This window comes from Dendrobium catenatum, unplaced genomic scaffold (genome assembly GCF_001605985.2).
Source record: "Dendrobium catenatum unplaced genomic scaffold, ASM160598v2 fragScaff_scaffold_601, whole genome shotgun sequence".
NCBI classification, from domain to species: Eukaryota; Viridiplantae; Streptophyta; class Magnoliopsida; order Asparagales; family Orchidaceae; genus Dendrobium; species Dendrobium catenatum.
The window spans coordinates 1318471-1331624 of NW_021319063.1; the positions used below are offsets into that span (position 1 = coordinate 1318471).

The following is a 13154-nucleotide window of genomic DNA, read 5'->3' on the forward strand; positions in this document are numbered from 1 at the left end:
GGGGGGGTTCATCCACTTGAGACTTGTTTTTCTGTTATCATCCTAGAAGCTTGCCGCAACCCTAAAAATAGTTTTTTTTTCTTATTGTCATGCCTTCATTGCAGGCCATCCCTTGTGATCGCTATCCTATTTATAACCAAGTAGCCTTCAATGTGGTCCGGCGTAATATAACATTCATTGCTACCATTTGCCACCATAATGTCTGAAGCTAATTTCTACCAAAGTTTTGATCAAATGAAGGTCTCTATGGTGCACCAAGGGACTTGATAACTCTATTTTTCTGGGACTAATTACCAAAACTATGAATGATATATATGTATTCCCCAGCTTGAAGGGGAGTGTTAAAATCTCAACCATCCCTTGGCCCCTGATTCCACATCAAGGATGGGGATCTGTGGGAGACTCACATGGATTACGCCAATCTCCTTCCATACTTAGGTGGCTAATTTAGAAAGGATTATATTAAGGCAATTATGCATGATTTTGAAGTTACGTGTTTCTTTATTAAGACATCTTGTATAGATTTATAAATAGGGATAGTTTTGTATGATAAAATTAAGCTTTTTCCCTCTCCAATTCTCTGAATTTAACAAATACAAATGCCTTATTCACTAAAAAAAAGTATTATCTACATATGAAAAATCATTACTCATGCAAAATACAAGTTTCTAGAAATGTTTAACAAAAAATAGAGCAAAAATGGTCCTTTGGAAACAGTACCACGAATTTATTTCTAGACATAAGATAGGTATTCTAATTTCTAATCACCACACCACTACAAAAATATCAATTATATAAGAGCTAAACTTAAAATACAAACAAGGTAGCCTTAATTAAAGGAGAATTTACTTGGAACAACATTACGGATTTCTTGTGAAGGATTGATTGAGCCAACCCCAAAATAAGGCATCGATGCACTATTCAAATCTTCAAAATGCTTTAACTTCTCTTCAATTTTACTTTTCCCCACAAGTTGTATGGACACACGTCTTTTGCTTGAAGAAAAGACATACATTTCATCTGTACAGAAGCAGAAGACAAGATCAAACTTACTATAGGGTTGTTTGTCACAAAGTTTAAATGAAGGGTTAGACACCAATAAGGAGCAAACTAGAAACGAGTAGGAATGCATAAAAAATGAAAGAACAAGCTGCACCCATTGTTAAACAGAAAGTTGTGTTATTAGTAGTGTGTGACTTTCAGAATTAACAGACCATCAAACAAGATGGTGCCGGTCTCATTTAGCTGTGTTAAAGGTCGTCTCCAAATTACTAACTACTACGAGTTCTGGTTCTATGTGAGAACTCAATCATCCAATACAAGTTGTGAGTAACCAGGGTTTCCAGTATGACATCAATTTATTGATCCTCGCAATTTTAATTTGCTAATTTTAATTATGGCCTAAGAGTATCAATCATCAAGTTTGTGATTATGACACTGGAGCGCTTTATGCATATGCACCATTTAATCTTACTACGTTGGATGATATCATTGCATAGCTGCAGTACAATCAAGTTGGTTTAGCCAAAAGACTAATCTTTAATAGACCAAAAGCAGTCGAACCCAGCAATAAACCAGATCAATTTTCAAACTTTTCTAGCATATATTTATTTATGGTTCAATTTTCTAATATTTTTATGGATTTAATTTTATTATTTTTAATAAAACAAATATTATAACAACATAATGATAGGAGTAAGACAAAGATAAATACCAAAAAATGACAAAATTTATAAAAAAAAATACAAAACCCAAATACATATAGCATAAAACCAATGAAAAAAATCATCCATTAATTTACATATAGCATATAATGATAGGAGGACTCCTTTATTAGATTTAAACGAGAATTTGACTTTTAATAGGACACAATGGAGAAAAAGGATTCATGTAGCCGACCCCACGTAGTGGGATAAAGGCTTGATGTTGTTGTTGTTGTTGTTGTTATTTTCCTAAACCCTAGAAAATAATAAACGAGAAAAAAAAATAATTCGGACTGCATTGCTTGAAGCTTAGTAAAATAGAAGCACCCCATTTGATAGATAGGATTTCAGATCTCCTATACAACATAACGTCATCACTCATTATTATCCCATCAGAATCAACAAATTGCGAAGCATCATGTTCATCCATTCATTAATAGAAGGGAGAGGAGAAACTTCCCGAATCGAATAATTGAATTCCATTGTCATCTGCAGAAGATGAAGACACCATTTTTATAGGACTAGCAAGGGAAGGCATAATAGTTTTAGGCTCCTAAGTTAACGGGTTCTAAATTTTAAGAGTAAATATGAATCGATGACAAGGCAACTACTTCTATGAAAGAATGGTCTAGACATTTGAATATCCATCTTATGGCTAAATCTTTGATTTCTTCAATTATATATGAGCCTTGAAAGAATTAAAAAAATTGCACCAAATTTTTTAAAGAATGAATAACATTGGAGGATGCCTGTAAAGACTATCTTTGTTAATATCCATAAGGCTCCAAGCCAATCCACAACTCCTTTTTCCAACGGCAAGGTCGCGTCCATTTCTACTAAACTACAGCCACAGAAGACAGTGATGGATGAACAATAGTTGGTTCCACATATGCACCAAATTGGAGAGACCACTTAAGCAAACACATCAAAAAGCCAGTGACATCATAGGTGCATCTACAGAAGAGTGTGATGTAGTCTACATCTTAGGAGTTAGGATAGTCTAATAATAATGTGATGAAAATCAATAGACCCAACTGAATAGTGATGAACCAAGTTTTAAGTCTGATAGTGATTTGCGAATGACATCCATGTTTGGACAACCTAAGAAGAATTTTCCAATGATAGAGAAAGAAAGCGATCTAGCAAGCTCAAAAATCTCATTCTAAAAGGAAATGAGGCAATATATGCCTTGATGTGAAGATAATTACTTATGTTTCTGTGGAACTGAATATTGATGAAAAATGAAAAAAAAAAATGTTAAAAGGAGAGGGGTATTGAGTCAGATAATCTACCCACAACTTTTGCAAAAGAATAGAAGTAGTGAGCAATAAAAGATGCAAAATCTAATGAAATATGAGCAGCTGAAAAAGCCTCAAAAGACAATTAGCACAGGAGACAAAGATGATGGCCAAATCAAAAGAGCCATAGTAATCCTTGAAGAATCTAAAGTGGTGAGTGAATGCGATGGAATAAAAACAAAATGGATGGAAAGCCAATGAGTATTGATACAAAGCACTGGGGAAACAAGCAACAATTAACACGAGTGACGAATAAAGTTGCCCAAAGGGGACAGCAATGGACAATGAGGGAAAAGTAGTGCATGGCGCTACAACCCTATGTGGCCCACTAGGAGCCATCGAGTGCAATGGAATGTGCAAAGTTCACAACCACACATGAGCATGCAAGAATGTGCGCAAGCACGTAAGAGAGCAAGCACATAAATGCACAACATATATGCACGATTGCATGAGCATGCAACTAACTGAAACCTACATACTAGGGTGGCTAGCCATAAGCAGCAAGAGCAAGGGCATGGCAGACTAGCAAAAATGATGCAAGCAAGAGCAGCAACGATCCAAGCACATGAAGGGAAGCTAGGATGCCAATTATGTTTAATTATCCTCTTTGGATAATATTAGTTTTGAATTTGAAATTATAGTAGGATCAGATTTAATTTCAAATAAGATTAGATTTATAATCAAATATTTAGTATTATCTTATAATCATTTTTTTATAAATAAGAATTGATGGCTTGTATTCAAATCATTGATTATTGAATATTACTATCAAATGAATGAAATTATTGGTAAGGCTGATTGACTAATTTCTTTAGATCTCTAAGTAGTGCAAGTGAATCACTCAAAATTGTGTGCATGAAATTTCTCCTTCGTTATTCTCCCCTCATTAAACCTCTCACATTCATCAATTTTGATATCAAAGCAAATATTCAAAAACTTGCCCTTGATTTCCATTAATCATAATCCTCATAGCCTACAAGCCAACTATAAGACTATGGCAATGGCATTGACATCAGTGAAGCTTACATCTCATAAGCCCCACTGCCCAATGACATAAATCCCAAGCCACACTAGCCCTCAAACTCACAACCCAAATCCAGGCTAACCATGTATAACAATATCATCAACTCGAATCCTAGTTGTCTCTCGCACCCAAGAACCATACTTAACACACGCTGCATAACTTCTAAAACTTTTTGAAGCTACAAAACCCTTAAAATCTCATAACCCACCATACATGTTCTCTTGACCCCACAAAACTTAAAACACTTTTCAATTGAATAGCATGTGTCAAAACTTTAACATCCTTTCCTCTATTATGATGACCTCATGAAGATATTTATGATTACCCACCACTTACTAATGATGAAATAGATCTTGAGGATAGTTATAATTTACTACTACCTAAGTTTACTATTGCGCCTAAAGTTTAGCTTGAGATATTATAAGAAGATTAAATTAGAGCTTATGGTTGATGAAGTACCAAAGATTGAAAATATTATCAAGTATAAGATAGCATTTAGACAGAATCTATTGAGATTCCTATTATAATTCACTTTTCATTATCTCAAGAATCATATATTACTTTAAATGATTATAATTTGCTTCAATTAGACATATCAAAGGTTGAGTTTTTGCCACCATTACCACTATCGATACCCAGCCTATTGTTGGTCCACATTGCAAAGATCTACCAAGTGTATGAATTTTGAAACCAGCCTGCATCAAAGCCTCCAAATCTTTATGTGCTCTATGGACATCTTCCTCCTATTGCTCCTTGTGCTGCATGGTCGCTTTTACCATCAAATATCCAATGGTCCACGTCATCCACCTTGGACATCTTCTAAAAACTCTTCAAGATAATAGTTCTTTTTTTTTCCAGGAGAACTAATGAAATAAAAATTCAGTTAGATTGGCTTACAAAAGACCAATTCTTAATAGGTCTACTAAAAAGAGTCAAATCAAGTTAAAAAATGGCTAAATCGAACAAATTTTCAGGCCTTTTAGACACATGTTTATTATAACAAACTTTTTGCATGCTTTATTAGGTTCAATCATCCTTTTTAGATAATATTATTTTTTGAATTTAAAGATTTGGTACCATTAAATTTACTTTAAAATGGACAAGATTTTCTTTCAAAAATTTGTGTCTTACCATTGTAATCATATCGTAAAATCCGACAGCGCTGATTCAGTCGAGAACAAGTCCAATAGCGAATTTAACATGTCGAGATGGGCGAGTGTGGATAGTAAGAAGGCGAGCGGGTTGCGGCAAAGCGAAGCGGACAATTGTAAGCACAGGTTGATCAACGAGACTCCTTATGTGATTAATAGATCGATTTCACTCGATTTTCGAAGAGTTGAAGCCTGAGAGAGAGAGGGGGGTAGAGAGAGAGGGGGGGTAGAGAGAGAGAGAGAGAGAGTCTTTCTTGTGTTGCCGAAAGTGAAAGAGAAGGCAAGAAATTTGGGGGTTCGTGAATTCATACTCAATCAAGAGGAAGGAGGGGGGAAGAATTTGGGTGTTCCTATTCAACAAGAAGGAAAAAGCGTTCGTGCTTTTCCGTTTGATTTCATTTTAGAAGGATTTGATGAGGTCAAAAAAGAGGAATAAGATGGACTTGTGCATTGGCAACGAACAGTATTTATCGAAGACAGAAAATTCTGAACCTGTTCAATTGGCAACAAACAGTATCTATCAAAGCCAGTTTTTATTGCAGTTTAATAGGAAGGAGTTTAATGATCTTATTGTTGAATTTGAAAGAATAGATGTTTCATCGATCATAGTGGATTACACCTTTATCATAAAGTAATGATCTACCAAATAGAATATGGGGGCTATATCTCAGACATGACATCAAATTTAATCCTCATAACTATCATCTTAAGCAAGACCAGGCATCTGGATATGATAGGTATGGAGTTATGGTAGATCCAACTTGCATGAAAAGGCTCAGATTCTAGGTTGTTCCTAAGGAGGGCATTAGCCAAGATAGTGTTCATTATGCTTCCAACATCAATAGCAATTTTATATATTTTTCTCATTACTAATATATACATTACATCATTGCAAATATTCTAAATTTGTTTGGCCACAAAAACATCTCATAATGATTATAGGTGTATCATCCAAGCCATGGTCATTTTCAAAAAGAGTTCATCATTCAAAAATTCCTCACAATTATCAGGTTCAAAGGGGTCAGTTTCCTCTAGAAATAGAATTTTGTTTGTGAATTGATTATGCATGTGCCCTTTTTAAGATATTTTAGGTAAATCATATCATGGGTATTCCTATAAGTAAATTCATGAAGGGTTGGCTGCTGAGCACTAGTAGAATTGAGGTTGTGGGTCCAATAGTAGATTTGAATGCGGAAGTAAGAAAGACAGGGTTCTTATGCTTTATAGAGAGAGCAATTATTTGTGTTTCTCAATCGTTCTGGCAAAGTGAAAAACCTCTTCTAGGGTATAAGGATCATGTAGTTCTACTTTATTCATAATTTTCTATCAGAGATCAATGACAAACTTATTGGCAAGTTTCCAATCAAGATCAATGCAAGTTATCATAACTAAAAGGGATCCATAGGAGTTCATATAATCAGTTAGAAGATTGATTGTTTCAAGTGTACCGCAGTGAAATATGAGAGTAGAATAAAATTCAATAAGTAACATATTTTTAAAAGTAGAATTTTTACTAATGTAAATGTGATTTTTATAAATATAAAGGTTGTCCCTGATATGATAATCCGTAGTGCATAGTACGACTTTTGCCAATTATGATGTAATTTGAAATATCTCTGAAGAATTAAAAGATTCCTGCTTTGATTGCTGAAGAAAAGAAAAAAAATAGTGATTAATGATAATAAAGAAGAAAGAGAAAAGATGGAGAACTACCTGGTGTCAGGTGTACTAGATAAAGAGGCGGCAAAAAAAAAATTTCTGAGCATATATTCAATGGTGAAGTTGAAACCTAAAAGCTTATAAAGGTGATATTGTTAATCATAATTCCTAAGTTGATTTTGTAGTTCCCGAATGCTTTTATGATCAATTCGAATGACAAATTGAGCACCCAAGAGATATTGGCACCATTTGCATACAACTTCCTCAGTAGCTTATAGTACTTTTAAATAAATGGAGTATTGAGACAAACTTAAACCGAATTTCTTACTAAAGAAAGCAATAGGATGATTATTTTGCAACAAAACAGCACCAATGTTTTAGAGGCATCTATTTCCAATACAAATGGTTTAGTGAAATGAGGAAGAGTTAAAACAAGATTAGCAATCATGGCTAGTTTTAAATTATGAAAAGCGGTGGAAGTAATAGTGTATCATTTAAAAGCATCTTTTTTATGGAAATTGGTTAATGGTGCAACAATAAAAGCATAATTGGAAATAAAACAGTGATAGTAAACGATAAATCCCAAAAAATGATCTTGATTATTTTAAAGAAGATGGGTTAGGCCAGTTAAGAATAGACTCAATTTTCTTTGGATTGGCTTTAACACTACCGATGGAAGCCGTGAATACTTGAAATTGTTATAATGTTGTGCCGATGGAAGCAAATTGAACATCCACTTGTTGTAGAGATTTCTGAATTTCAAAGAATTGCGAGTCACTCTAGATTGGATTGCATGGTACTTAAAGCTTTCAACAAACATATGATCATTCTCTTGAGACAATGATTAAGGTATCTACACAGCTGAAATCGTAATCTTCTTCTTGAGAGGAGTGGAGGCATGAGAGAAGATAAGAAGGGAATCTTGGGTTCAAGAGTATGATCACAAAGTTGGCTGATAGGGGTTGTTTGGCCCTGAATAGTGAATACAGCATCTGGGAACGTTATGAGATGGTGAAATTGATTCTTGCCGACACCAATGGGGTGGATAGCATAGCAGATTGGCGGACAACATTTGCTAAAGTCGCATGACAGCAAGGTAGATTGACGAACAGCAGGGTAGAGTAGGAAATGATTTGGGGGGTGAAATTGCAACTTGCAGAGGTGTGAGAGGAATGCAATGCAATGAGAGCACCAATTTGTTAAGCTTCTTGATTGAATCAAGAATATTAGGGCACCTTTTAAGTAGGCGTGTACTCCTTCCAGCAAATTGGGGTTATTTATAAGTTTATGCATGTGGTAGAAAGGGGCTAGTTGTGTAAACAATTAGTAAAACAAGTTAAAATAGTATACTAGCTAATATGGGTTCAGTTATTAAAAACAAAATCATAAGTTGGTTAAGTCCATAGACCGGTTTATGAACCAGCTAGGCAGCTACTGTATTGTAGCAGTTATTGGATCCTTTGGCTAATTTTGTAAAGCATATAGATTGTCTTTCGATGCTATCTTCTTCCTTCCTCTTCAGTGGCACACTATAATGTTTGAATTGTTATTATTAGCTTGTTCTTCTACTTTCTTGAGCCATTCCTCATCTTGTTTTTGTATTACATTTGCATCCAAGATAATGTAACGGTGCTTAACACATGGTTCATTATAGTACAATCAAAAGTAGGTTGTATAGGTGTTGTCATGACCTAGGGTTGTATTTGGCTTTAAGACATTCCTTCTTCTCGCTCAAATCCATTAGATTTTATCAATGTTAAGTTCTTTGGCTAAGATGTCAGTCTAGTAAGTTTTCTTATGCCCTATAAATTCTATCTTGGTAATATTGGTTCACCGATAATCATCCATAGTATATTAATCAAACAAATCCTATGTATGGGTCAAATAGTCAAACACTCTAAGAACTTATTATAATCATGTATTACATCAAAATTAGGGACTTTTATTTTGATTTTGGTGTAAAGATCATCAAAAGCCCTAAGGTCGTATCTAAGATGATGTCCTTTGACAGGAAGATCCCTAAATTGGTCATCCATGGATTCAACCTTAGGTGAGTTTCGGAGTCTAACAATCATGTTTAGTAGTTGATCTTCAAGTATTTATAACATATTTTAAAATACATCAATTTTTATGGCAATAACCCCCAATAGCATCCTTTTTTTTTTAATGATTTGATATAAGTTATTAAAAATATTTTGAAACTCTTCCAATTGATATAGGGAGGCAGATTTTTGAGGCAAGATGGCAAACAGGGTGCAGTGCTTTTAAATGCTATTTATGAGAGGCAAATGAGAGGAAAAAAACTTTAGATGAAAAAGAGAATATATATCTATATATATGTGCACGCGCGTGCGCGCACGTGTGCATGCAATCATCATGAATTTGATGCTAAGAGAACGCCTGGTTTTGAAGGAAAGTACACAATCACTTATATCTCAAGCTTTTGTTGGGGACAAAATTCTATTAGCATTAAAAAACACAAAGTTTAGCACATTTTATCATTATGCATGCAAAGAATGAAAAAAATTGATTCATATGCTTGGATCATAGTGATTCATATGCAATATATTTCTTAGGATTGAAAAGATGGTCATCTCTGTAACTTTATCTTATGGAGTTGTACCAAGAGCAAAACAAAAACAAAAATTTGGCATATTATATATTTATCATGATGTTTGAAAAAAAAAGGCATCTTCCATGCAAGACACAGTGGCAGAACTATCAATCAATGTTCTCAAGAAAAAAAAAAGCGAGTAAGACAAACATGATGTAAATTTGTTGTATAACTTGTCCCACATATAATCCATTAACCCAACAGCCCAATTCAACTTTCTATCATAAGTTCATAACCAATATCCTAGTCTGAGGAGGCCTCCATCAATCCCTATATCACTTGCAGGGCATGATGGCTCAACAGGGATTTCAGGGGGAACATGGCTCCATTCTACATCCTTCAATTGATCAAACTCTTTAACCCCAAAGGAGACAAGGGCTTTCATGCTCTCTTTTACTCTTTCCATAATAAATTATGTTGCATTCGTTTAAGGTTAGCTTCATCTTCAAGCTCAATCAATGACTTGAGCATAGAAGGTTCCTCATGGAGATGAAATCCTCAAGTTATGGGAAAATTATTAGGTCCGGACACCGGACCTTAAAAAAAGTCCGGATATCAAATTAAAATTTGCCACGTGGAATGCACTTTGACTGTGTTTTAACTGCGCTTTAATTGGGCTTTGACTGCGCTTTTGACGTGCTTGACTTAAAATTCCACAGACAAGTGTGCATTCCACATGTCAATGTTTTATTGGACACCGGACCGAGATAGGTCCGGTGTCCAGACCTAATAATTTTCCCAAGTTGTGATGCTGTTTTTTTTGTTAGTCGATCATGACAGGACATTGTCGCAAGCTCACGACAATGTACTGTTCAAACTCTACCGGCATTAGCATTCAGTACGCAACAATAATAACATCAACAAATAAAGCAGCATACCTACGGCCCTAATTTCTCAGGTACCGGAAAATTCATCTTCAACAAAGATGAATTTGAAAATCATAAAATAGCTAAGTATATCAAATAATTTCAAAGATTTTTTTAGCTTATACTAACGAACTTACCTTCCTCTTGTTTAGTGGACTCGCCCCGGTACCGGAGATACAGCGCCTCTAAAAGAGAGATCCCGCCGCTTAGGTTTTTCAAGCGAACAAACGACGCCGATTGCTCATTGGTCGCCCTGAAATACTGCACTCCATTGACTCGTCCGTCGTGCTTCCCATCGCCGTCATCCCAGTCGACGCCAACCCAGTCACCGGCGTGGCCTTCCACCGGCCCGATGTAACACACCGTTCCGATCCTTCGCCGGTTTCCAGCAACATGAACCCTCTGCCCGATACATAACCCTAACTCATTCTTTCCCACCCTCTCAACCATTTGGTGTAAGGAGGCGCCAGCAGACTCTGGTGGTTCGCCCATAACGGCGGTGTAGGAACTCGGAGTCCCTGATCAAAAAGAAAAGAAGCAGTCATTCCGATTTTAATTGAAAGGAGCTAACAAAAATAAAACAGTGACTAGCCATATCCCAATGTGCCCTTGGGTGGTGGGCAAATTCTTGCGGACCCATTGACGCAAAATAAATAATATAAATTAAAAAATAATTTATCAAGTTTTATAAATAAAAATATTCAAATAAATTTTATAATAATTTAATTTTTTGTATTTTTTCTTTAAATAATATGATTTTTTTAGCGAGGTAAATATATTTATGAAATAATAAAATATTTTTAAGTGTGATGTACATGATACATAATTATAAATATTTTTAGATATAATTAAATAAATATATATTATGAATAGTTAATTTTTTAAAAATTTATAAATTAATATAAAATCTATAATGTAAGTATGAAATTCTTGGAATATAAAATTTGCAGCTATAAAGAATCCAATAAAAATAACTATAAAACGAATCCAATATAAATTATTGTGGTTAAATGAAATTTTTATGACAACATGCATTGTTCATATATTAAGTCATGAAGCTTTAGTATATACAATAGCATTAGATTTCTCTTTCCCAATTGCATGCTTGACATATAAGGAGCTAACATTTGATCGCATGCAATCAAATAGATCATAATTGTACGTAATGTTGGAGTCATAAATGTTTTGTTTAAGATTAACTGATAAATAGTGTTCAACTGCAGCATTTCGCTCCATGCCGTTTAGTTCTCATTTAATTAGATTTTTTTTAATTATTTTGAAGACTACCCTATCTAAACGGTGATGGCAAGACATTAATCTTATGAGGGTCAATGAGGAATCATAAAACCTTTGTCAGAGTTTACAATAATCCATTATTGAACAAATGTATATTGAAAAAATGATGAGAAGCCACCAATCCATTATTGAAAATACAATGGTAATTCAATGAAGCCAAGCCACAATATGTATGCATATTTGGATATTTGATCATGATAACTTGTTACTAAGCTATATGTATGTGCATAAAAAATGCATTATGACTCTACATGAGCTTTTCTAACCAAAGTTTGAATTAGATACAAAATACAAGATTAGATTTATAAAGTCAATACATCTTTTAGTTTGGCTTAATTACTTCATATGAGATATGATAGCTAATGCAACTCAATCTCAGGAATATAATGCAACAATGCAATTGGTGAGAAATAGATTTTAAATATTACAATGTATTGAAAGTGGATTAGCACAAAGGACAATTTCATATTATACTTGTAAGGTTTGTTTATGAGTAAATCACTTTGGTATAGTAAAAAAAAAAAAAAAACATAATTTTGAGTGTTATGTATCTTGTTGGGCGCCCCACTCAAACGCAACTACAAGTTTTAAATGCATAAGTTTTGTTAAGAAGGAAAAGTGATGAAGTTACAAGTAGTGGTCAATTTTGTTATTGTGGTCTTGTCCACAATATTTGAATAGACAATTGTACTTTATTATGTTTTACATTTCACTTGTTCAATTTAATTTCATGGATGTTGGTTTTGTAATGGTATCTTTATTTTTGTATTTTTTGTATGAGGTTGATTAAGTTTTAAGTAATGTTTGATTTGTTATAAGTTCTTATTTATTTTACATAACATTTTTGTTGGTAATGATTGTTCCATGTCATATATCATTAAAGTGGAGTAGATGATGAGTCTGATTAATATTCTTGCAAAACAAAAAAACATCAAGCTTTTGTCCCACTACGCGTCGGCTACATTAATCCTTTTTTTCTATTGTGTCATGCTAAAAGTCAATTTCTCAATTAAATCTAATAAAGAAAGACCATTTCTTTATAATATTTTCTAACCCATTCTTTTTAGGTCTACATTTACCTTTCTTTACATAAGTTAAATCTAATACCTTTTTACTTTTTTAACTGGGTAATGATTAATATTATTTGAATTGGAGAAAAAAATGATATACTCATATTCTAAGAAAAAGTTTTCATAATACATCAACACATTTGAAAAAAAATAATACATAATTCATTAACTAATTACAAAAAATGAAAACTTCACTAAGTTAAATAAATAGTTTTGTATTACAAGAACAATGCAACATCCCTAATAATTTACATCGTTGATGAATAGTACAATATAAATAGATTTTGTCAAATAGAATGAGTTATACTATATTAACAACATCCCAACAATCTAATTTTGACTTGTGGCCAAGCTTGCCTCTTGCAAATTGAGTAAAAGATAAAATATATAAGTAATAAAATAGATTATGTAATACATGCACAATCTTATAATCTTCGGAGTTCTCAGGAACACGTATCTCTATTATGCCCAAC

The 13154-nt window shown here is 33.7% G+C and overlaps 1 protein-coding gene across 4 annotated transcripts in view; it reads right to left on the reverse strand.

The window, feature by feature from the left end:
- Positions 1-10864, reverse strand: part of LOC110116287 (tubulin-folding cofactor E) — a 71809-nt gene extending 60945 nt beyond the window's left edge. For 2 of the 4 annotated variants that reach the window (XM_028694951.1, XM_020849809.2), the window contains exons 1-2: positions 10453-10861; positions 850-1020 (exon numbers count right to left, since the gene is read on the reverse strand). In XM_028694951.1, the coding sequence (XP_028550784.1) occupies positions 850-1020; positions 10453-10807 (526 nt within the window). In that variant the 5' untranslated portion in view covers positions 10808-10861. Of the gene's footprint in view, positions 1-849; positions 1021-10452 lie in introns of all 4 variants that reach the window. The other 2 variants (XR_003700751.1, XM_028694952.1) reach the window with 2 other exon arrangements.
- Positions 10865-13154: the final 2290 nt, after the last annotated feature.